Source organism: Hippopotamus amphibius, chromosome 13 (assembly GCF_030028045.1).
Source record: "Hippopotamus amphibius kiboko isolate mHipAmp2 chromosome 13, mHipAmp2.hap2, whole genome shotgun sequence".
NCBI lineage: Eukaryota > Metazoa > Chordata > Mammalia > Artiodactyla > Hippopotamidae > Hippopotamus > Hippopotamus amphibius.
This window is the reverse complement of record NC_080198.1, coordinates 39,586,544-39,612,000: the sequence shown is the minus strand read 5'-3', so window position 1 is coordinate 39,612,000 and position 25,457 is coordinate 39,586,544. Positions and strand designations below refer to the sequence as shown.

At 37.5% G+C, this 25,457-nt stretch overlaps 2 protein-coding genes across 3 annotated transcripts in view; both read right to left on the bottom strand.

Moving 5' to 3' along the window:
- SMARCC1 (SWI/SNF related, matrix associated, actin dependent regulator of chromatin subfamily c member 1) overlaps nt 1-25,457 on the bottom strand; it is a 186,057-nt gene that overhangs the window by 141,816 nt on the left and 18,784 nt on the right. For both annotated transcript variants that reach the window (XM_057704810.1, XM_057704809.1), the window contains exons 3-4: nt 11,908-11,993; nt 366-447 (exon numbers count right to left, since the gene is read on the bottom strand). In XM_057704810.1, the coding sequence (XP_057560793.1) occupies nt 366-447; nt 11,908-11,993 (168 nt within the window). The remainder of the gene's footprint in view (nt 1-365; nt 448-11,907; nt 11,994-25,457) is intronic.
- On the bottom strand, nt 25,073-25,427 carry LOC130834579 (insulin-induced gene 2 protein-like). Its single transcript, XM_057704812.1, has one exon. The coding sequence runs from the start codon at nt 25,425-25,427 to the stop codon at nt 25,128-25,130; it is 300 nt and encodes a 99-aa protein (XP_057560795.1). The 3' UTR covers nt 25,073-25,127.

Below are 25,457 nucleotides of genomic sequence, written 5' to 3'. Positions count from 1 at the left end.
TTATAACCTAGTTGAGGAAATAAGATTTATATTTATGGTACAACCATGAAGTAAATCCAAAGACAATGACTGTACAAGGGACTAGTAAGATGAGAGAAAGCTTATATTAAATATGAAAGATTCAAATAATGGATTACATAAAATTAATAAAAAAAAACACAGATTATTTTACCAGAAGTTTAAGAAAAAATATTCTATAAATGACAAGTTTTAGTCATACTTTATAGCTCTAATCCCCAAGAACCCATAGAACAAGAGATTTAGAAGAATTTTCTTCCTTCGAATTTTTGGCAATCTAATAAAAGCAAATCTTAGAATTGAAAGTATGTTAAAGGAAAAAAAATTTAATAATCTTTCTCAGTTACCTGCACCAATGTTTTCTCAATGTTCATAAACATTTCAACATTACGATCCATTCGGGATGGATTCTGTAGATCAAACCTCCTCCTGTAAGAGAAGAAAATCATTAGTTAATTTGTCTCCCACTTTAAACAAAAGTGAAAACTTGGTTTTAGTATTCAATGCAAATGAGTTGGAAAGATCTAGAAATTAAAATAGCACTCTAGGACTTCCTAGGTGGCGCAGCGGTTAAGAATCCTCCTACCAATGCACGGGACATGGATTCAAGCCCTGCTCCAGGAAGATTCCACATGCTGCGGAGCAACTAAGCCCGTGTGCCACAACTACTGAAGCTCGCATGCCTAGAGCCCGTGCACTGCAACAAGAGAAGCTGTGACAATGAGGAGTCCGAGCACCAAAACGAAGAGTAGCCCCCACTCTCCACAACAAGAGAAAGCCCATGTCCAGCAACAAAGACCCAACACAGCCAATAAATAAACTAAATAATAAAAAAGTATGTACATAAAAAAATAAAATAAAGACATTAAAAAATTTTTTTAATAAAATAAAATAGCACTCTACAAAACCTGTAAGATATTCTCTCAGCAGTATAAGAAAATCACAGTGTCAACACCTTCATAAAATATTATATTTTATGACATTAGGATCTACTCCAGGGGTTTCCCTAGTGGCGCAGTGGTTAAGAATCTGCCCGCCAATGAAGAGGACAAGGGTTTGAGCCCTGGTCCAGGAAGATCCCACATGCCATGGAGCAACTAAGCCCGTGAGCCACAACTACTGAGCCTGCACTCCAGAGCCCATGAGCCACAGCTACTGAGCCCACATGCTGCAAATCCAGAAGCCTGGGTGCCTAGAGCCCATGCTTCGCAACAAGAAGCCTGAGCACAACGAAAAATAGCCCTAGCTCTCTGAAACTACAGAAAGTTCGCGTGCAGCAATGACGACCCAACACAGCCAATAAATAAAAATTAATTAATTAATTTTAAAAAAAGATTTACTCCAGTCAAAATGAAATACCAATTCCAAGAACTATCCCATTTTCCTTAAACCTAAGATACTTCACATCATATAAAAAAGTATTCCAAAGAACCAAAGGCTGTGAACTACCATACCACTCTTCAAGTATATGGAAAGTCTATTTTACATATGCATAAAAGTCATTTTTTCAAATTCAACAGTGTCTATAATTCTCTTAGAGTCTACTATTGTCTCAAATGTGGTAATTCATCTATTTACCTTTATTTCAAATCCTTCCCCAGTGTCTCTTTATCTAAGTACCCAAGCATAACATGCTGGTGTTGTCTTTGCCTCTTCTTAGTCATTTCCATATGGTTAAATCTTTACAAATCTGAATGCTTCTTTCCTCATTACTTTTTATTCAACACTTACTTTGTTTCTGTTCCATTTTAATTCCAAGGAGAGGAGTATATCTTAGTGATTGAGAATGTGGGCTGTGTAGTCAAACTGCTATGGGTTCTAATCCTGATCCAATCTTTATTTATGTAGTCAAGTGATTTACTAATACAAGGATAAATTTCTTCCTAAGTATAATGGCCCCTAAGGCTTTTTCTGAAAGTTAAACGAAGTATGTATGTTAAGAGCTCAGCACACTGCTTATTCTTAATCTGTTAGTAAGTGATCAATAAATGTTAACCACGGTTATAATTTTTTTTAAAATCATTATTACGATGCACTAACTAGGATTAAGCAGTTTGAGTCCAGAGCTCATGCTCTTAACTCTCATGTCATCCGGTTTTATCCTGGAGATGTTCCCTACACCTCCAACATTTCTAACTCTGCTGCCTTATCCAGAATGTCACCACCCACTCAATGGGTTTGATACTATCTCTTCCAGAATCAGTCCACAAGTCTCTTACTCTATAAAGCTACTGCTGTCTTCCTTCATGCTACTAAGGTGCACATACATCCTGTGCACCTGCTGTTAAGCCCCAATTATCTCGCTGGTAAGACACCACATTACATGCCTTGAGAACAAGGACCAGGTTTTCCAATCTATGTAGCCCCAGTGGATAATGGAATGTGTGGCTTTATTCTGACTGAGATCTAATATTTATTATGACTTTTTCATTACTGTGTTAAGGTGGGACTGAAACATTTCCTAAAGTAATACCAATTAAGAAATTAAGCAAAATGTCCACTAAAGCACAGATATATGTAATTTAGAATAGAACTAGTTACAGATTTTAAAATGATATTTATAGATAAGAGGGACCTCCATCTCTCATCTGTATCTTTTTTTCCTTTAAATATTTATTTATTATTTTATTTTTGGCTGCGTCAAGTCTTAGTTGCGGCATGCGGGATCTTCACTGCAGCATGCAGCATTCTTTCATTGTGGCACATGGGCTTCTCTCTTGTTGTGGTGTGCAGGCTCAGTAGTTGTGGCACTCAGGTTTAGTTGCCCCACAGCACATGGGATCTTAGCTCCCCGACCAGGGATCAAAACTGTGTCCCTTGTATTGGAAGGAATTTTCATTACCACAGGGATCACCAGGGAAGTCTCAACTGCATCTTGATTTATCCTTGGTACACAGAACTTTTCCTCAAATCTCACCCCCTTTTTTTTCTTTTTTAATTTTTGAGTATCCTCCTTCCCTAACCTCTTTTGAGGAAGGGGTAGGTTACAAATTCCAAGCAATTTCCATTAACTGGCAAGACAACAGTTTAGCAACCAATTAACTAGGACAACCCTATGACAGCTGATGGCCTTCCACTGGTTCTTTCAGCACAATAAAAGGAGAGACGTTTGAGTGTCTCCCCTTTCTAAAGAAGGGGTCACAGGACTTCCCTGGTGGCACAGTGGTTAAGAATCCACCTACCAATGCAGGGGACAGGAGTTCGCTCCCTGGCCCAGGAAGATCCCTCATGCTGCGGAGCAACTAAGCCTGTGCACCACAACTACTTAACCTGCACTCTAGAGCCCACGAACCACAACTACTGAGCCTGAGTGCTGCAACTACTGAAACCCATATACCTAAAGCCCATGCTCCGCAACAAGAGAAGCCAGTGCATTGAAAAGCACACGCACCACAACAAAGACTCAATGCAGCCATCAATCAATCAATCAATCAATCAATCTTTAAAAAAAAAAAAGAATCCGCCTACCAATGCAGGGGACGTGGGTTCAATCCCTAGTATGGGAAGATCCCACATGCCGTGGAGCAACTAAGCTCGTGCATCACAACTACTGAGCCTGTGCTTTAGAGCCTGTGAGCAGCAACTACTCAACCCACGTGCCGCAACTACCGAAGCCTGCGTGCGCAGAGCCCATGTTCCACAACAAGAGAAGCCACCGCAATGAGAAGGCTGCACACCACAATGAAGAGTAGCCTCTGCTCGCTGTAACTAGAAAAAGACCCAACGTGTGCAGCAATGAAGACCCAACAAAGCCAAAAGAAAAAAATAAATAATAAAAAAATAAATAAGGCGTCGCTCTTTCACAGGCTTCTGATAATAGAGGACTATACTCAGGAATGCATCACTTACAGAACTGCTAGTACTTAAAGAGTTTACTCATTATTCATAGAGAAACTGCTTCCTTAACAAATGATTCAGATACTGGAGCTGAAAAGAATTATCTCTATTAGAAGTCTGAGAAATAGTTTGAAAGCAGTCATTAAATTAAAATAGGGCTGCCTGTATTTGTCTGCAAGTGGAGCTTAAACACTAAATGAATCTGTTAACAGAGAAAGAATCAAGAATTCATTCTGCCTTTCCAATTGTTGAAGAGTAAAGCTTCTCTTTAGAAAAATATTCAGCTAATAAATTAAGAAGGAATGACAGAAAAACAGTCTCTAACAAGGAATAATCTAAATAACAGTAAGGATTTGTATCTTCACATTAGAATACCTACATTCTAATCTTTTTCAAAATTAGAATACTGCCACTTGGTAAAGTTTTACAATTTTAAAGATAGGATGACGCTTGGCATTGAACATCAACTGTCCATTACAAAAAGAGAAACAACCAGACATTACATGCCTCCAGATGGAGAAACACAACACCATCTATAAAGTACTGTCGCTCAAAAAAATGAAACTGCATCAGACCACGCCTCTAGATCTAACTATCACTTTACTAGAAATTAAGAAGACTATGGCAAATGATCTTCTGGGGATGTATCAGCAAAATCTAGGACGTAATACAATTCTACAAGACCACCTGTGTTTGTAAAAAGAAAATAATAATAATAATAATAATAATTTTCAAGGAAAAGAAGAAACAATGAGAAGGAAAATTAGAAATTTTTAAAAAGAGACAAGAGTCATATGAACCAACTGCAATGTAGGAATCCTGTTTGGATACTGATTCAAACAAAATATAAAAAATGTTCATGAGATAATCAGGGAAACTTGAACACTAAGTAAATATTTAATAACATAAAAATTATTGGTAATTTTCTTGGTTGTGATAATGGTACTGTTATTACGCTTTTTTAAAATCTAATTTTAGAAATAAATACATAGAGAAGTATTTACAGATGAAATTCTATAAAGCTGAAGACTGAGGATTAGATATGGCAGTTCATTACACTATTCTCTCTTCTTTTATGTATAGTTTATATTTTCCATAATAATAAACTAAAGTGGTTTCCCAAACAATGATTTGATGACACATTGAAGTTTTCCTGAATCTGCCGTATGGAGGGGCTTTTCTGGCACCGCAGTTTTGTTTTAAAAATTGTTTCTGGATCTGTATATCTGTAAAGCTATTTATCAGCCCCCAGAGTCCGTGTCCCCGTCGCTCCCCAGGCTCCTAGTGTTTAGCCATCCACACAGCAGAGGTTTAAGTTTTAACTTATTAACAGTGAGAGGTTTATGCTTCGTTTAGGGGGATTGCTGAGGGTGCATCCAGCCCACACCCCAAGGCCGGGGCCAGCCCCCAGCACCCTAAAAGGTCATTAATAGGTTGGGATGATTCCTGAGAATATTTTATTTCCTTTGGCCTTCTTTTGCAGGAGAAGTAGATTTCTATAGGATTTTTCTTTAGGAGATTTATTTTTTTAGACTTCAAAGCAAGCTGGTATTTTCATATGACTTCTTCTAATTGCCATATGTTCCAGGCAGGGAGGCAGTTTCACGGGGGGGCCAGCCCTGCACGCAGGTTCAGATGTTATTAGATGTTACAAGTTTATATATATCTATATATATATAATTGATTGAGTTTTTACAAGATGTATTTGCTGTAGATTTAACACTTCTTACGCAATGCTTCTAGACTTTCATAGCCCAGACTGCTACCTTTCAAAGCTTGGGAGAATAAGCCACAGATTCAGTTTTGTTACTTTTTGTTTTACTGTTAGTGGCCCTGAGTCTGGGTGGCTGTTCTCTGCTTGTCGGCGGACTCGGGGTGGTCTCTGTTCTCAGGGCCCCCAGGCTTGTGGGGGCCAAAGATGTTGGCCCAAACCGGCAGACCTGCTTTCCAAAAAAAAATAAACAGACGACTGTTCAAAAAAAAAAAGGTTTTCCTGAATCTGCCGTATGCTAGGTAAGTAAAAGCATATATACGAATATTAAGAAAAACTGAAATGAAATCAGGTAAATACGATATAACTTTTGGCTGAAAGATTTTTATCTGACTTATTTGAAATTACCAACAGTATTTAAATAAAGTTTACTTTTTATAATATGGAAAGATGCTCAAACCTTCCCATAAGGGAAGTGCAAACTAAACCAAAACTATAAAATCTTTTTTGAATCTATCACAGATTGCCAAGATGAAAAGGTGAGATAATACAAATAAATACAACTGTTGGCCAGAGAAAAGGTATACTCTCAATACATTTTGGTAGCACAATAAATTAGTGCAATTTTGTTTCCAGATGATCTGGCAACTGTCTGTATTATGTTTCTTGTTATTTCAACTTCAGTATCTTAATTCCTTCCCATCTGACAATTTCAGAGTGAAGCTAGCACTGGGCAGGCCTCATAGAAGGGCTCTTAAAAAGGGGGAAAAAAAATTGAAAGAGATATTATTACCCTAAGACCTATAGAGAGAGACTACATATGAACACATTTTCTTTCTGACTTAAAACTTTTGGCCATTTAGGCTGTAAACATAAGCTCTCCGTTGAGGGATTATTAATTAATGAGTCTTCTGCTTTGTTTTCCTCTGGCAATTTGCTGGGCAATGTCTTACAGCAGCCTTTCAATCTAAGACAATACCTACTGTCTGTCAAAAAGGCCTTCATTAGCTGTATTGCTCTAAATTCACTACCTCTTGTGAATATAGAGATGTTCTCTCCTCATCCTCAGCCACATTTAAAAAACAGTCTAAATAAAACTCATCAACAATGAATCCTAAGGAACGAGTTTAACTCGTGGGAAAGTAGTATGAAGGGCTTCAGAAGCAAACTTCTAAAAGGCAAAACAAAAACGCACTGAGCTGTGGGCAAGGCAAAGAGCAACAGTACAGCACACAGCTGTATGGGAAGTGACCAAAGTTGGCCTCGAGTGTAAGAGGCTTTGTTTAATGAAGCTAAGCTATAAAAGCCTGAAGACTGTGACCAGCAGGATGGTCCAGTATGCCACATCCCAAAAGAATGGCACACAGCCTAGATATAGAGACTGGAAATAGGTGGCACAAATGGGAAGAAGAGGGAGGTCTATTACACATTAAGTAGACTAAAAGTTATATCCCACTGGGTATATGACTTTGAGGATAAGTAAATTGGTTTGGATCCTTGCTCACGTGCACATGCACTACCCCCCCCCCCCACATATATATACATATATATATATTTTTTTTTTTTTTAACTAAAAAGCTAGATGACTACCAAAACAGTGTTTCAAAACATGCTATTAAAATGGATAATTCTTCACAAGTTAAAAAATCTAAACCACATTTTCATTTGAACGACAACCTGACTAACCAATATTTCTCAATGTGAGGCCTGAGGACCATCTAGAGTGTTTTTTGAAAATGCAGATTCTGTGTTCATTCCAAGCTTAGTAGATGACACTCTATGTCCATAAAGCCCAGTCACTTATATTTTTAACAAGGACTCCAAGTGATGCCTAAAGGCTGAAAATCACTGCCAGAGACTTTCTGTGGTAAAATCTAAAACAAAATATTTTAATCTGAAAGAGACTTTGAAGAGGGGAATAAAAGGTGAACAGCCCAGTCTTAAGGTAGAAAGAAAAGTATTATCATTCTAACTTAAACAAAAAGTCTGAGCTTGTCTGTAAGAAATAAATGTCAGCCCATGTGCCGCAACTACTGAAGCCAATGTGCCTAGAGCCCATGCTCCACAACAAGAGAAGCCACCGCAATGAGAAGCTCACGCATGGCAACAAAGAGTAGCCCCCACTCACCGCAACAACAAAGCCCCAACACAGCCAATAAATTAATTAATTAATTAGTAATTAATTTTTTTTAAAAAAGAAAGAAATGTCAGCAGCAAATAGTGTCATAGGGAAAAATAAAAGGTTACTTCTCACATTAAGACAAATCCTAGAGGCTTCCCTGGTGGTCCAGTGGGTTAAGACTCAGCACTCTCAATGCAGGGGGCCCAGGTTCGATCCCTCATCAGGGATCTAGATCCCATATGTATGCCACAATTAAAGATTTTGCATGCTGCAATGAAGATCCCACGTGCCACAACTAAGACCCAGCACAGGCAAAATAAATAAATACATATTTAAAAAAAAAAAGCAAATCCTGAAACTTTATGTTGACTGAACCTACTTTACCACTACCAAACAAAACAAACAAAATACAAATTATTTTCAATCAATAATCTCTTTGAAAGGCATCAACTATGACTACAACATATAGCAACCTGTAAGAGAATAAACAAGGTCCTAATCACTCTACACGAGGGCACGGACATTTACTTTTCTGTTATTGAGTTGAACTTGTTGTATTTAATCTCTCCTTCAGGAAATGTTTTTGGATTTTCATAGTATGTCAAAATCATCCTTCTCGGTGTCCCTCAGTTATATGCGTATATAACTATATTTGAAAAACTACAAATAAGGCACTCATTTTTTTTTTGAGAGAGACATCCAGAAAGATCAAGCTCAAACACTCTAATTCTGGAATCTTAATCTGTACAGTCTATTCACAAATATGCCAGTAATTATCAGGTGTTCCCACTCAACCTTATATACATGACACTCCATCCTGACATCACTGGAAGCTAAGAAGAAGCAGGAAGTAAGTAAAAAGTAAAATAGCAGAACCAAAAAGAAACAAAAGGAAAAGAGAATGTTTGGTCATAATGAGGAAACCAGTAAACTTTGGAGCTTAACTGTGAGGTTTAATTGGAGTATAAACACAAAGTTCAGAGCAGTATGCTGGGTGTCGGGCAAGTCATAAGCAGTATCAAGATGACCATTATTCAGATGTCCAATGGGTGAGCAGTTACTAAAATATGCTCTTTTGGAACATAAATGATCCACTAACTGCAAGTGTGTAAGTCACAGGAGATGGGAGAAGTACACCAGTACTGCAACTGGTGTATAATTATACTTGAAAGAGGATAATTCTGGGGACTTTCCTGGTGGTCCAGTGGTACAGAATCCGTCTTCCAATGCAGGGGATGCAGGTTCGATCACCTGTCAGGGAACTAACATCCCACGTGCCACAGGGCAACTAAGCCCACGTGCCACAACTACTGAGCTTGCATGCCTCAGCTAGAGAGCCTGTGCACCACAACTACAGAGCCCATGTGCTCTGGAGCCTGCACGCCATAACTACAAGGCCCACGTGCCCTGGAGCCTTCATGCCACAACCAGAGAAAAGAAAACCTGCACACCACAACTAGAGAGAAGCCCGCAAGCCGCAACAAAGATCCCACAACTAAGACCCGATGCAGCCAAAAATAAATAAATAAGTAAGTAAGTAATAGCGTTCTATGTTTAAAAAAAAAAAGAAAGAAAGGATAATTCTGGCACAATCTGAGACGAAGATTTGGAAAATTCTTACTCTTCATTGTTCTTAAAGTCTCCAACTCTATCCTTTCTTTTTTTTTTTTTAATTTATTTATTATTTTATTGGCTGTGTTGGGTCTTTTTTGCTGTGCGCGGGCTTTCTTTTTAGTTGCGGTGAGTGGGGGCTCTTCACTGTGGTGCACGGGCTCCTCATTGCCATGGCTTCTTTTGTTGCGGAGCACGGGCTCTAGGCGCGTGGGCTTCAGTAGTTGCAGCACATGGGCTCAATAGTTGTGGCACACGGGCTTAGTTGCTCCACGGCATGTGGGATCTCCCTGGAGCAGGGATCGAACCTGTGTCCCCTGCATTGGCAAGCAGATTCTCAACCACTGTGCCACCTAGGAAGCCCACTTTATTTCTTTTCTGGCCCCATTTTTAATTTAAAGACACTTTATTTTACATATCCTTCTAAACCACCTTAAATCTTTTCAGATAAAAATATTTCACTGGGACTTCCCTGGTGGCACAGTGGTTAAGAATCCACCTGCTGGGACTTCCTAGGTGGCGCAGTGGTTAAGAATCCGCCTGCCAATGCAGAGGACACAGGTTCGAGCCCTGCTCTGGGAAGATCCCACATGCCGTGGAGCAACTAAGCCCATGTGCCACAACTATTGAGCCTGTGCTCTAGAGCCTGTGAGCCACAACTATTGAGACCATGTGCCGCAACTACTGAAGCCCATGCACCTAGAGCCTGTGCTCCGCAACAAGAAAAGCCACTACAATGAGCCCACGCACCACAATGAAGAGTAGCCCCCACTTGCAGCAACTAGAGAGAGCTCGTGTGCAGCAATGAAGACCCAACACAGACAATAAATAAATAAAATAAATAAATTTATTAAAAAAAAAAAAAAAAAGAATCCACCTGCCAATGCAGGAGGCACGAGTTCAATCCCTGGGCCAGGAAGATCCCACATGCTGTGGAGCAATTAGGCCTGTGCGCCACAACTACTGAGCCTGTGCTCTAGACCCTGTGAGCCACAACTACTTAGCCCATGTGCTGCAACTACTGAAGCCTGCATGCCTAGAGCCCATGCTCCGCAACAAGAGAAGCCACCACAATAAGAAGCCCGCCCACCACAACGAAGAGTAGCCCCCACTCGCCACAACTAGAGAAGGCCCGTGTGCAGCAACGAAGACCCAACACAGCCAAAAAACAAAAACACAAACAAATTTCACTGTACTGGCATACAAAGCAAGTTTCATAATGACTTAGGAAAAGACATTTCACTTTGAGACTCTGTCCTCAAGAGTCCAGGTAGGACTTGGAAGAGATACAAGCTGCACAAGAAAACCAGTAAAGAAAAGAGTTCCAACTGCGCATCTAGAGCAAGGGTACTAACCATATATGTATGAGACATGCTGTCAATACTCAAGCAGGGAATATTCTGGTAAGAGCTGTAACACCAAAGCAGGAAACAGAACTGAAAAACAGAAAGCTACCTCCAATAACAACAAACTGTCAAGCTCATTTAATTAGTTAAACAATATTAAACATGCCACAGCTACTGAAGCCTGCGTGCCTAGAGCCTATGCTCCACAAGAGAAGCCACGGCAATGAGAAGCCTGCGCACCGCAACGAAGAGTAGCCCCTGCTCTCTACAACTACAGAAAGCCCACATGCAGCAACGAAGACCCAGCACAGCCAATAAATAAAAACAAATTTATTAAAAAAAAAAGTTCTAGCAAATAATACATAAGTCTATATCTCTTTCCACTTACTATAAATAAGTCATTTACTTATAAAATTTCATCAAAAAGATTGATGAAAATACTTATTTGCATTTCTCAGCTATAAAGTATTGAATTAGTTTAACTTTGGTGTTAAAATACACAAATTACATGAATATTCTCCTGGAAAGATGCTAAGATTATAAAGCACCCAACAAAACTAAAACCACCAAACAATTTCATGTCAATACACTCCAGCACCATCTTAACTCCCCTCCCACCCCCACCCTTGAACTCAGAACCATCATCATCAAACACTCAGTAGTCCTAACTGCTGAACTTCTCACACTGAGATGGACGAAAGCCCAAAGAGAGTTCAAGAAAGAAAAGGGAAGAAAGCACTAAGAAAGACAGGGTGAGAAAAGAGACAAGAAAGAGTAAAGGGAGAAGCAAAACCGTAGGAACACCACCAGGGATTCTCATCCTAGCTCCATCACTGCCCTCGCAACTATCTGTACTCCTCTGAGCCAGACTCCTTTCACCTGTTTTCTGAGGAGGGCAAGCTGGATGACGCTGGATGAAGGCCTGGCTCACCAGAACACTTGAAACTGCTATCTTTCAGTACATTATAATACACATTTATGTATTTCACAGTGAGCCCACCTTCCAATTTGCTAATAATGCACACCCATTTATTATACATAAAACATATATGAAAAATAACTTGCATAATAAATACAACACTTGTTTGATATTTCTCTTGGGTGTAGGCACAAAGTAAACTAGGACTCTAGATAAAAGACTTTTAGATATTACTCATAATGTGCTTATAGAATTCTCTTAACACCAGACAAAGGAGGAACAAGCTTAACACTGAAATACTAAAACATCACAGCAAAACATACAAAGAAATACAAAAACTTACCATCCCTGTTCATTTTTATATTTGTAAGCAGCCCCAAGAATGTGACACAAGGTGCCTCCAGCTTTGAAATCCATGAAACATTTTGCCTAAAAAATGATACAAGTTACATATGAGAAATAAAAGTTCTGACAAAATTACTCATATCTGAATTCTAAGCTTTATAAACTCAGTTATAAACAACTTTTAATTTAATAACCTCCTTATATATTTTCTGGAACAAACTGAGGTACAAAGAAATTTTTCTAATTTTCTTTAAAAACTTTTAAGTAAACAGTCTATGAAAAACAAGATTTACAAAAGATACATCAAACTGCTTCAGCAGAAAACATTAATGGACAAAATACTGATATACTAACAACTCCACCGGTAAATTTAAAATTTCGTTTTTAACATGTACAATAAGAAATATTAGGGCCAGTATCACTGATGAACATAGATGCAAAAATCCTCAAAGAAATACCAGCAAACTGAACCTAACTACATTAAAAGGATCACACGCCATGATCAAGTGCAATTTATCCCAGAAATGCAAGGATTTTTCAGTATCCATAAATCAATCAACATGATACACCACAATAACAAACAGAAGAATAAAAACCATATGATCACCACAACAGATGAAGAAAAAGCTTTTGATAAAATTCAACATCCATTTATGATAAAAATTCTCCAGAAAGTGGGCATAGAGGGAACATACCTCAACATAACAAAGGCTATATATGACAGACCCATAGCTAACACCATAATGAACGGTGAAAAGCTGAAAGCATTCCCTCCAAGATCAGGAACAAGACAAGGATGCCGGCTCTCACCACTTTTCTTCAACATAGTTTTGGAAATCCTACACACAGCAATCAGAAAAATGAAGTAAAAAGAATCCAAACTGGAAAGGAAGAAGTAAAACTGTCACTATGCAGATGACATAATACTATACACAGAAAATCTTAAAGACAGTACCAGAAAACTACTAGAGCTCATCAATGAATTTGGTAAAGCTGCAGAATACAAAATTAATATACAGAAATCTGCTGCATCTCTATACATTAACAACAAAAGATCAGAAGGAGAAATCAAGGGAACAAGCCCATTTACCATCACATCAAAGAGTAAAATACCTAGGAATAAACCTACCTAAAGAGGCAAAAGACCCGTACTCTGAAAACTGTAAGATGCTAATGAAAGAAACTGAAGATGAAACAAGCAGGTGGAAAGATACACCACATTCTTGGATTGGAAAAATTAATACTGTCAAAATGACCATACTACCCAAGGCAATCTACAGTTTCAATGCAATCTCTATCAAATTATCAATGGTATTTTTCACAGAACTGGAACAAAAAACTTTTTTATTTGCACGGAAACACAAAAGACTCTAAATAGCCAAAACAATCTGGAGAACAAAGAATGGAGCTGGAAGAATCACGCTCCCTGACTTCAGATTATACTACAATGCTAGAGTAATCAAAACAGTATGCTACTGGCACAAAAACAGACACACAGATCAATGGAACAGGACAGAAAGCCCAGAAATAAACCCACGCACTGTGGTCAACCAATCTATGAAAAAGGAGGCAAGAAATATACAATGGAGAAAAGACAGTCTCTTCAATAAGTGGTGCTGGGAAAACTGGACAGCTACATGTAAAAGAATGAAACCAGAACATTTTCTAACATCATATACAAAAATAAATTCAAAATGGATTAAAGACCTAAATGTAACATTGGATACTATAAACTCCTAGAGAAACATATAGGCAGAACACTCTTTGACTTAAATCACAGCAATATTTTTTTGGATCTAAAGTAATGGAAACAAAAGCAAAAATAAACAAACAGGACCTAATTAAACTTGAAAGCTTTTGCACAGCAAAGGAACCATAAACAAAATGAATAAAACAACCTACAGAATAGGAGAAAATATTTGCAACAATGCAACTCAAACAAAGGATTAATTTCCAAAATATAAAAACAGCTTATACAGCTTAAAAAAAAAAACAAAAAAAAAACTAATCAAAAAATGGGAGATGGCCAACAAACACATGAAAAGATGCTCAACATCACTCATCATCAGAGAAATGCAAGTCAAAGCCACAATGAGGTATCACCTCACACCCATCAGAATGGCCATCATCACAAAGTCTGGAAACAACAAATGTTGGAGAGGGTGTGGAGAAAAGGGAACTCTCCTGCACTGTTGGTGGGACTGTAAGTTGGTACAGCCACTATGGAAAACAATTTGGAGGTTCCTTAAAAAACTACAAATAGAACTACCATATGATCCAGTCATCCCACTCCTGGGCATATACCCAAAGAAAACCATAATCCCAAAAGAAACTTGTACCATCATGTTTATTGCAGCACTCTTTACAATAGCCAGGACATGGAAGCAACCTAAATGCCCATCAACAAATGAATGGATACAGAAGATGTGGCATATATATACAATGGAATATTACTCAGCTATAAAAAGGGATGAGATGGAGCTATATGTAATGAGGTGGATAGAACTACAATCTGTCATACACAGTGAAGTAAGTCAGAAAGAGAAGGACAAATATTGTATGCTAACTCACATATACGGAATCTAAAAATGGTACTGATGAACTCAGTGACAAGAACAGGGAAGCAGATACAGGGAATGGACTGGAGAACTCGAGGTATGGGAGGGGGCGGGGGGTGAAGGGGAAACTGAGAAGAAGCGGGAGAGTAGTACAGACATATATATACTACCAACTGTAAAATAGTCAGTGGGAAGTTGTTGTATAACAAAGGGAGTCCAACTCGAGGATGGAAGATGCCTTAGAGGACTGGGGCAGGGAGGGTGGGGGGGAAACGAGGGGGGGGCGTCAAGGAAGGGAGGGAATATGGGGTTATGTGTATAAAAACAGTTGATTGAACCTGGTGTACCCCCAAAAAAATAAAATAAAATAATAATAAAAAAAAAAAAAAAAATGGGCAGAAGATCTCAACAGACATTTCTCTGAAGAAGACGTACAGATGGCCAACAGGCATATGAAAAGATGCTCAACATAGCTAATTATTAGAGAAATGCAAATCAAAACTACAATGAGGTATCAGCTCACACCAGTCTGAATGGCCATCATCAAAAGTCTACAAATAATAAATGCTGGAGAGAGTGTGGAGAAAAGGGAAGCCTCCTAACACTATTGGTGGGAATGTAAATTCAGCGGCCAATATTGAGAATAGTAAGGAGGTCCCTTAAAAAACTAAAAATAGAACTACCATATGATCTAGCAATCCCACTCCTGGGCATACAGCATATTAGAGAAAACTCTAATTCGAAAAGATACATGCACCCCAATGTTCACAGCAGCACTATTTACAATAGCCAAGACACGGAAGCAACCTAAATGTCCATCAACATATGAACGGATAAGGAAGATGTGATTATTCCACAAAATGGAGTAATACTCAGCCATAAAGAAGACTGAAATAATACCACTTGGAGCAACATGGATGGACCTAGAGATTATCATACTAAGCGAAGTTAAGTCAGGCAGAGAAAAATATCATACCATATCACTTATATCTTAAAAGTGATACAAATGGGGATCCCCGGTGGTCCAGTGGTTAGAACTCTGCGATTCCACTGCAGGTGGCATGGGTTCAATCCCTAGTTGGTGAATTAAGATCTGTCGTGCTGCGTGGTGCAGCCAAAAAAATGAAAGAAAAATATCAAAAAACTAAAAAAATGCTAAAAAAATCTGTGCAACAATTTTAAAAAGATTTGTACTTTATGGATTATAAAAACAGAGCTCAAAAAAAAAAAGCACAGGTCAAATAAATCAAATGCTGAATGACTTCCATATTTTGGAAGTAAAAATTTAATACAAATATGATCATCAAATAGGCTAATAAGATGAAGTGTTAGAAATATACCATGCATTTTTTCCCTTTGAAAACGAATATTACAAAATAATATAATGCAAAAAAACATATGATATCAAATATTAAGACAGACAAAAAAAGAATGGTGGTTGGTAGCATATGGAGAGAGAGAGGAATGGGAAGTTATTGTTCATGGGTACGGAGTTTTCAATTTAGGAAAATGACAAAGTTCTGGCAATGGATAGTAGTAACAGTTGCGCAACATAAATGTACTTAATGCCACTGAACTATACACTTAAAAATTACTGAACTGGTAAATTTTGTTGTTTATTTTACAATGAAAAATAAATAGCATCTTTTAAAATAATATTAAGAATAATTAAGATAAGCTCTTCCAAATTAAATGGACAAGTAAGCCTCACAGATCACTCTGGTTACCTTGTTGCTTTTTAAATATTACATGGGTTTCTGAGTTCCTAAGTTTTTGCCCAAGACTCTTCCTGGTACATCCCAAAAGCTGTATTACGTATTCCTAAACAAATACCCTGTGCAATTCTTATCACTGACAACTTGTTATTTATCTGAGAAAATGCATAAGATACTACAATTTTATAGTGTTGGCACTTAAATTAGAATAATGTGCTAAGACAACTACTGGAATAGAATAAGACCTAGTTCTCCTGCTAAGCCTTACTCTGAAACCCCCAGAGATTAAGCTAAAATGTCCTCTCTAACCACACATGCATATCACTACTGCACACATGCACACGACTCACAGCATAATACAGAAATGACTGGTTTATAGATTTATCTGTTATATGAACTCCTTGAGGACAGAAACAGTCTTATTCAAATCTTTAATATCAGTATTCAACAGAGTACCCGACAACGTAGGCAGTCCATAAAATTTCTCAACAGTTCTACTGTACTAAAATCATTTAAAAATTCAGATCCATGCTGAGAAATATATCTTAAGCAGATCACAACAATAAAACATCTCTAGACGAAATTTAAGTTTACAGTCAATTTCTAGACAGATTAAATTTGAGAAATTAAAATATTATCAGATATATGCTTAAGACAAATTAACTTCTATTAACAACTACAGAGACAAATGATAAATGAAGAGGTAGAAAACTGAGACCTTCAATTTTCTAATGGTAAGATCCGAATAAAAGGAAAAAGGGAGACTCATGAACCTGTCAAGGGTGCTAGTTCCAGTAATAAAGTGTGTAAGAAAACCATTCTTAAAGATGTGGCAGAAAAAACAAAATAACAAAAAGGAACCTTCTCATACATCAAGGATTCTTCGAGCTTGCGTGGATATGGATTTGGGATTCTGGTCCTCCTGACAAGCTCAGTATCAGAATCACCCACATAAACGAGTGGTAGACCAGAGTAAGGGGATGGAAAGCTGGAGGTACAGACTAGAGACTTCTCAGGGACACCCACTGGGCCCTGACTGTACTTTCCCAATTCAATCCTCATCCCAATCACCCCCACCCTGAAGAGGCCCTGCTCTAACTGCCGTTGGATGTGGTTCAAATATTAGAGCTCATGTTCTTAAACATTCTCTAAAGAAACACAAATTGTTGAGAAAATTCCTCAATTAGTATCAAAAAACCTAAAGAATAATAGGGTACCCAAACTTGAGCATTCCAGACCCAGCAAAGGCAGCCTGCCTTTGATGAGTTATCTCAGCAGCTGCATACTCCAATTAGAGGCTCTGGGGGCCATGGACAGCTCTAACAGGCTGCTTCTATTCACAGCTGTGTGACCACATTGCTTTTGATAAACTGTTATATCTCCAACTAAATTAGAAATTTAATCTAATCTTATTCTGGATGTATATAAAGTGGTCTCATCCTACCTATTTATATAGCCCAATTAAAATTCTGCTGAGCTGAGTAAACCTAAAAAAAATAAACCTAACTGCAATACTTAAAAGTGCTTTAAGTTTGTGCCGTAATGTCCTTATTTCATTTTTTGACATTCATTAAGACAAGGTAGTTCCAATGTGTAGTAAAAACGACGACAATGGTATACGTTTGTGTGAGCAGAGTATACACATTTATAATGCCATGTTTGGGTCTATTAATCAATGAATGACTGTGCCAAAAAGTAGATGTGAAGAAGTGAATAAAGGAGCAGAAACTGAGTATGAGCAAGAAACCAAGAAAGTTCACAGAAAATCACAGTCATCTTCATAACTTGAAAAAAGCTAGAAACCTTTTACCTCACAAAGTATGATGACAGTAAACATTCTGTAAGTTTATGTATTTTAACAGCTTTGAGTTAAAATAGTGCTTTCTAGAAACGTTTCCCAAATTTATTAATAAAGAAATAATAACAGTTATAATTATCACATCTAATCATAAGCAATCATTGATGTAGTATTCTAATTCTTGAGAACAAAAAGTATTATCATTACTACTAATTATTAAGAATTTACCATGAGGCACTTTACATATATTACCTCATTTACTCCTCACAAATTCACGCTCTTCACCCCATTTTACAAATAAAAAGGTGTTGCTGGCTCTAGCATTATGGCAGACTAAATAACCATAAAATTCTACCACTAAAAATAGACATGATTTTAAATGTGTAGCTTAATTAGAAAGAAAGCAAATCCCCAGGGACAAAAATCAAATAAGGAAAAAAAAATAAAACTAAAAGTCAAAATGGCAATCTTTTGAGGTAAAAACTACAATTCTAGGGCGACAGGAGTCTGGGGATAATGAGATTAAATAGGTAAGTAATACCAACCTTGATAACCTAAATACCAGGGTTTGAGTTTCTCTACAGGGTCAGGAAGTAAGACTGTAGACCTAAGCATGTGAGGACATTAGAACTAAGACAATCACCTACCACACACACACACATAAAGCCAGGGGTATCAACAGGTTGTACCATTATGGAAAGGATGAACTAGAAAAAATATCTGCCAGCCAAAAACTAAAGAGGAAAACAAGCTTCCATCTCAAGATAATCTGATTTGGGATGTACACTATCAATGCTTAGTCTAGGAACCACATGCCAAATTAACATAAGAATTGGTCCTAGGGACTTCGCTGGTGGTCCAGTGGTTAATAAGACTGCATGCTCCACAGCATGGGGCACAGGTTCTATCCCTGGTCAGGGAACTAAGATCCTGCATGCCACACAGCATGGCCAAAAAAAAAAAAAAAACAAAAACAAAGAATGAGTCCTAAAGTTGGCAGGTCCTCTAAAGTGCCTTGATGAGCAAGTTCCCAACCCTGGTCAACAGAATTCCTAGATAAACTTCCACTGAAAGAGAACTGACAGGTCACAATTCAAACATGCAAATAAATGAAACAGCCATAAAAATGAAAGAAACTGAACTATATGTAATGAGGTGGATAGACCTAGAGACTCTCATACAGAGTGAAGTAATAAGCCAGAAAGAGGAAAACAAATATTGTATGCTAACTCATATACATGGAATCTAAAAAAATGGTACTGATGAACCCAGTGACAGGGCAAGAATAAACATGCAGATGCAGAGAATGGACTTGAGGACATGGGGCTGGTGGGGGGGGGGGGGGGTGGCGCACGAAGGGAAAGCTGGGACAAAGTGAGAGTAGCATAGATATAGATACACTACCAAATGTAAAATAGATAACTAGTGGGAAGTTGCTGTATAACAAAGGGAGATCAACTTGATGATGGGTGATGCTTTAGAGGGTCAGGACAGGCAGGGTGGAAGTCATGGGAGGGAGGGGATATGGGGATATATGTATAAATACAGCTGATTCACTTTGGTGTACCTCAAAAACTGGTACAAGAGTGTAAAGCAATTATATTCCAATAAAGAGCTTAAAAAACAAACAAACACAAGTGTTTATAAGTCAACAAAGCTAACAGCAAGATTAGAATCCTAGCATTTTCAGATAACAGAAAAAACATGCTATGGCTTGTAAAATTAGAATATATAAAGTGATTAAAGGACACTAAAAAGAAAGAAAGATTTGAGAAATATATATATGTAACCCATAGGACAAATAATATCCAATGAAAGTAAAAGCACAACTGACAGGTTATACAGAAGATTAGACAACTAGACACAGAAGAATAATTTAGAAATTTTAAAGGATATAAATCCTCAGCCTCAAGAAAAAAATCAGTTCTGAGGAATATATTAAAAATTTTAAATATATCTAAACATAAATATAGATATAATAACTTACACCTAGACACACTGTAGTACAACTGCATAATAGCACAGACAAAGAGATCTTAAGCAACCAGAAGGAAGAAGAGCACCTAAAAAGACTCCAACTAGACTGACAGACTTCTCAACACTACGACTCGCAGTAAGTTAAAAGGATATTAAAACATGTTCCTTACTTAATGTAATAAAATTAGAAATTTACAATAGGAAATAACCAATCATTCTAATCATGTTTGGAAACAACAAAGCAAGGGTCAAAGAGGAAATTAAAATAGAAATTAGAAAACATTTTAAACTAAAAGATAATGAAAATTACCTATCAAAATGTATGAACCACAGCTGGAAATGCATATGTTTTAAAAAAAAAAAAGAAAAGAAAAGAATCCTGACCCCTTACGAGCGTGAGTCAAAAATTCTCTGCACTCTGGCTGTGGAATTTATAGAAGGTTTAATATAACTGGAGTGTGGATAATTTTTGACTCACCCCCGTACAAAGATCAATTCCAGATAGGTTACAGTTACAAATGTGAAAGGTAAAACAGCAAAGCTTCTGGAAGAAAACATAGTAGAATACATTTATGGCTTTGGAATAGGCGAAGATTTCTTTAAAAGGACACAAGAAGCATTAACCATAAAGAAAAAATTTTATAAATTGCTCTGTGTCAGGAATTGGCAAACTACGGCCCACAGGCCAAATCCAGCCTGCTTCTGTTTTTGTAAACAAAGTTTTATCGGAACAGAGCCACACTCCTTGTCTATGGCTACCTTCATACAATGGCAAAGATGAGAAGCTGCAGCAGAGACTACATACTTACTCTCTGATCTTTTGCAGATATTACAGATAAAAATATTTACTACCTGGCCTTTTACAGAACAAGTCTACTGGTCTCTGCTCTATATTACAATTGAGAACCTCCGGTTATCAAAAACTATCATCATTTAAGTAAAAATATAAGCTACCAAGACGATACTTACAACAAATATTTCTGACACGGAACCCATATCCAGAATACATAAGGAAAAACTTGAAAGAGAGAGAAAGGAAAAGAAAGAGAGAGAGGGAGGAAGGAAACTAGATTTTTTTTTTTAATGGGCAAAATATTTAAATAGGCACTTTCCTAAAAAGAGCAACCCAATGGTACAAAATATGAAAGGGTGCTGAACTTCATTAGTCATCAGCAACTACAAAACACTGTGTATCATCACAAATCCACCAATAAACTAAAATTAAAAAGACAACTTCCAAGCATTGGTGAGAAAGTAGAGAATTAGAACCCTTGTACACTGTACACTGGTTGTGGGAGTATAAATTGGCACAAGGCCTCTGGAAAACTGGCCAAATCTGCTAAAGCTGAACATGCACCCCCAGTGACCCAGCAATTGCACTTCTTGGAGTATAAGTGACATAAATACCTACGTTTACCAGAAGACATATGCAAAAATATTCACAGCAGCACTATTTATAATAGCCCTAAACTGGAAATAATCCCCAAAACCCATCAATGGTGAAATGGATAAATTGTGGAATATGCCCACAATGAAATATTATGCAGCAATGGATGCCAAATTATGACCAAGCTGCCCATTTTTTTAAAATAAATTTTCATCTGAACACAGTCACACCTAGTCATGTAGGTATTATCTTTGGCTGCTTTTACGCTACAACAGAGTTGCGTAGTTGTGACAGAGTCCATATACCTGCAAGCCTAAAACATTTACCATTCGTCCCTTTAAGAAAAAATTTGAAAAAAAAAAAAAAAAAAAGAAAAGAAAAAATTTACCAAACTCTTAAATAGCAATGAGAATGAACAGACTGCAACCATAAATAATAGCATGGAAGAATTTTACAAATGTAACACTTGCCTGTATGCTTCAAAAATGTAAGTCCTGAAGAATAGATGGTCAAGTGGTTAAAAATCTAATTCATGAATGACAAAGACACAGGCTGAACTATTTCAAATTAATCAAGACTAAAGAGACAACTAAAATGTGTTATCTTGGTTTGGATCTTATAAGAAACATTTCTCAGATAACTGGTGAAATGTGAAGACAGATTATGTAGCAGATAATGGTACTGTATCAATGGTAAATTTCCTAAATTTCATAATTGTATTTGTAAGACAGTGTCCTTGTTCTAAGAAGATCCATCCTGCAGTTTGAAGTCTCTACAGTTTCACCCTCCCTGCTAGATTGGATCCTATGGACACCAGGAACTTCTCCAGTCACTTCAAGAGTGTAATACCACTCCTGTGATGACTAAGATGAGTGATTTGTCTCCAGAAGTACTTTTGCTCTTATTTCTCAGACCTACACACTAATCTTGGTTCTTCCCTCCCCTATTCCAGCAAGTCCTAGAATTTAGCATGATCTTGGCAAAACAATACCATTCTCAGATACAGATAATAAAATACTCAAAGGTGTACGGACCACAATGTTCACTGATTCCTAGTTTTCTAATGTTTCTTTACCACAGAACTCTTTCAGGAGCAGAAAGCTCAAACAGAAGTCTATTAGGGAAAACTGTTCAAAGTGAAAAACTTGAAGACAACAGATTCCTCTTAGACCTGCCCATTCATTCCTGCCCACCCTCTTCTCAGCCACTCAGGTACTCTGAAGGGGACAATTATAAAACCAAGGATCAGATGCAACTCCTATTTCTGACAACTCTAAGTCTCTTCTTATTAACTTCCTTTTCCCTAAAATTTATTTACCACAAAGCATGGTTTACTGAAGCAAATGAAGGAAACAGATCATCGAAGTGACAGTCCTCCAACTCCCACTCTTTCCACTACCCCAGACTGACCAAGTTCATGACAATTCCTGCCATGAAGTCAGTCACACTTAATGGGTAGAAATCCCAAAGCACCAGTGAGAGACAGCCTACAGACTGTGACTCGTTTAAAATGTCCCAAACGGAAGACCTAAAGAGACATTTCTCCAAAGAAGACATGCAGATGGCTAACAAACACATGAAAAGATGCTCAACATCACTACTCAGAGAAATGCAAGTCAAAGCCACGATGAGATATCACCTCACTCCGGTCAAAATAGCCATCATCAAAAAATCTAGAAACAATAAATGTTGGAGACGGTGTGGAGAAAAGGGAACTCTCCTGCACTGTTGGTGGGAATGTAAGCTGGTGCAGCCACTATGGAAAACAGTTTGGAGGTTCCTTAAAAAACTACAAATAGAACTACCATATGAGCCAGTAATCCCACTACTGGGCATATACCCAGAGAAAACCATAATCCCAAAAGAAACATGTACCATAATGTTCATTGCAGCACTATTTACAATAGTCAGGACATGGAAGCAACCTAAATGCCCATCAACAGATGAATGCATAAAGATGTGGCACATATATACAATGGAATATTACTCAGCCATAAAAAGGAATGAAATTGAACTGTATGTAATGAGGTGGATAGACCTAGAGACTGTCATACAGATCGAAGTAAGCCAGAAAGAGAAAAACACATACCATATGCTAACTCATACACATGGAATCTGAAGAAATGGTACTGATGAACCCAGTGACAGGGCAAGAATAAACATGCAGATGTAGAGAATGGACCTGAGGACACAGGGCTGGGGTGGGTGGTGGGGAGCGAAGGGGAGGCTGGGATGAAGTGATAGAGTAGCATGGACATAGATACACTACCAAATGCAAGTGGACAGCTAGTGGGAAGTTGCTGTATAACAAAGGGAGATCAGCTCAATGATGGGTGATGCTTTGGAGGGCTGGGACGGGGAGGGTGGGAGGGAGTTGCGGGAGGGAGGGAATATGGGGATATATGTGTAGATACAGCTGATTCACTTCAGCGTACCTCAAGAGCTGGTGCAAGAGTGTAAAGCAATTATACTCCAATAAAGAGCTTAAAAAAATAAAAAAATAAAATAAAATGTCCCAAAATAGTACTACCCAGTTCAATCACATGACCTTATTTGTTAGAACTGGCTTTGACAACAAATTTTACCCTCGAAGTACTGATTACATTCCACCAAAGATAGATATAAAAATCCTATAAGTTCCTATGACAATTTGAAAATCAATCCAAAAAATTTTAATGATAGTCCCTTGAATCTGTGTATCAACCTCCTCAACATAGTTCCTTTTGAAGAGTAATAATCATTTCACTAAGTTCTGATAGTTGCTTTAAAATAGGTCAGCACTGTGCTTTATATTTTTGTAGATATTTTAAGAAAAGCTCAATTTCAGAAAGTAAATATGGCTCAGTTCTCTAGCTTATTTTTTTAAGAGCCTTCCACTCTCCCTGTCTTTGAGACAGTTATGAACATCACAGCAAAGGCACATCAACTAATAAATACATACTAAACACTTGCAGTGAGTAAGGAGGTAAAGCAAGTCTTATCAATGTTCAATTGAAAAATTTGGCTTTAATTCAAAGGGCACTACAGCATTTTGTTAGCTTTCAGGTTTACAGCTCATTTATACAACATACACTATCTCTGGAACATAAGTTGAACAGAAACAAGACATGGCTCTTTGGGGCCTTCCTTAAGAGCTGGAGGTGACAGCAAATTAGCATAATAAATGTTTAAATAATACGTATGCCTTACATCTACATTTTTACTTTTACCAAAAACACTTTTGCTAGACAAGTCAGCAATCTACTTTTTATGTCTAAAGAACTACATTCTACTTTTTTTTTTCCATTTGCTTTTTTTGGGGGGGCTTTCCTCATATTTTCAGTAAGTTTATAAATTGTTCAAAGCATTCTTCTACTCTGCATGACGATAACAATAGTTTGACACATCAACACTGTGATACAACATATGGTATGTCTAAAAAATTAACTTAAAAATTTCATCTATTAATCAACATGTTTTTTAATGTAGTACATATATATTTTAGTTACTTAAGTCAAATACATAAAGGTTTGTACTTGATTTACAGATGAAGCAATCACAGAATGCAGTAACATATGTATGTGTGTATATACATGTATGTATGTATATACATGTATGTATGTATATATACCAATTAAGGGAAAAACTGCATCCTGGCAATTTTATAGTCTGAAGTTTTGTTCACATAGCTATCACTTACATGCCCTTTTCATCCTGTTTTTCGATACAAAAGATGTATTTTTGCCTTCTTCATTCTTGATGAGATTTTTCTGCGATAACTTTACATTCATACATTGCCAGTTGTCAACCAATGTTTCCCATTGTTATGCCTCCAGCAAAAAATATATATGGTAACCAAGAACGAACACAGAGAAAATCTGGAGATGTATATTGATAAACACCATTATAGACTAGCAGCTGAGTGACCAAGGTTGCCAAGAAAGCAACTCCTACTTCAAGGCCAAAACCACTTTCAGATCTATCAAAAGTCCACCACAGCCCAATGGACAGTGCAGCCAGTGTGAGAGATAACTGTATGTTGTTATCAAAACCCACTTCAGCGCTGGCATGATTTATACCAACAAAGACAGCTATGCACCACATTACCCTGGACCACTCTCTTTTAAATTTATG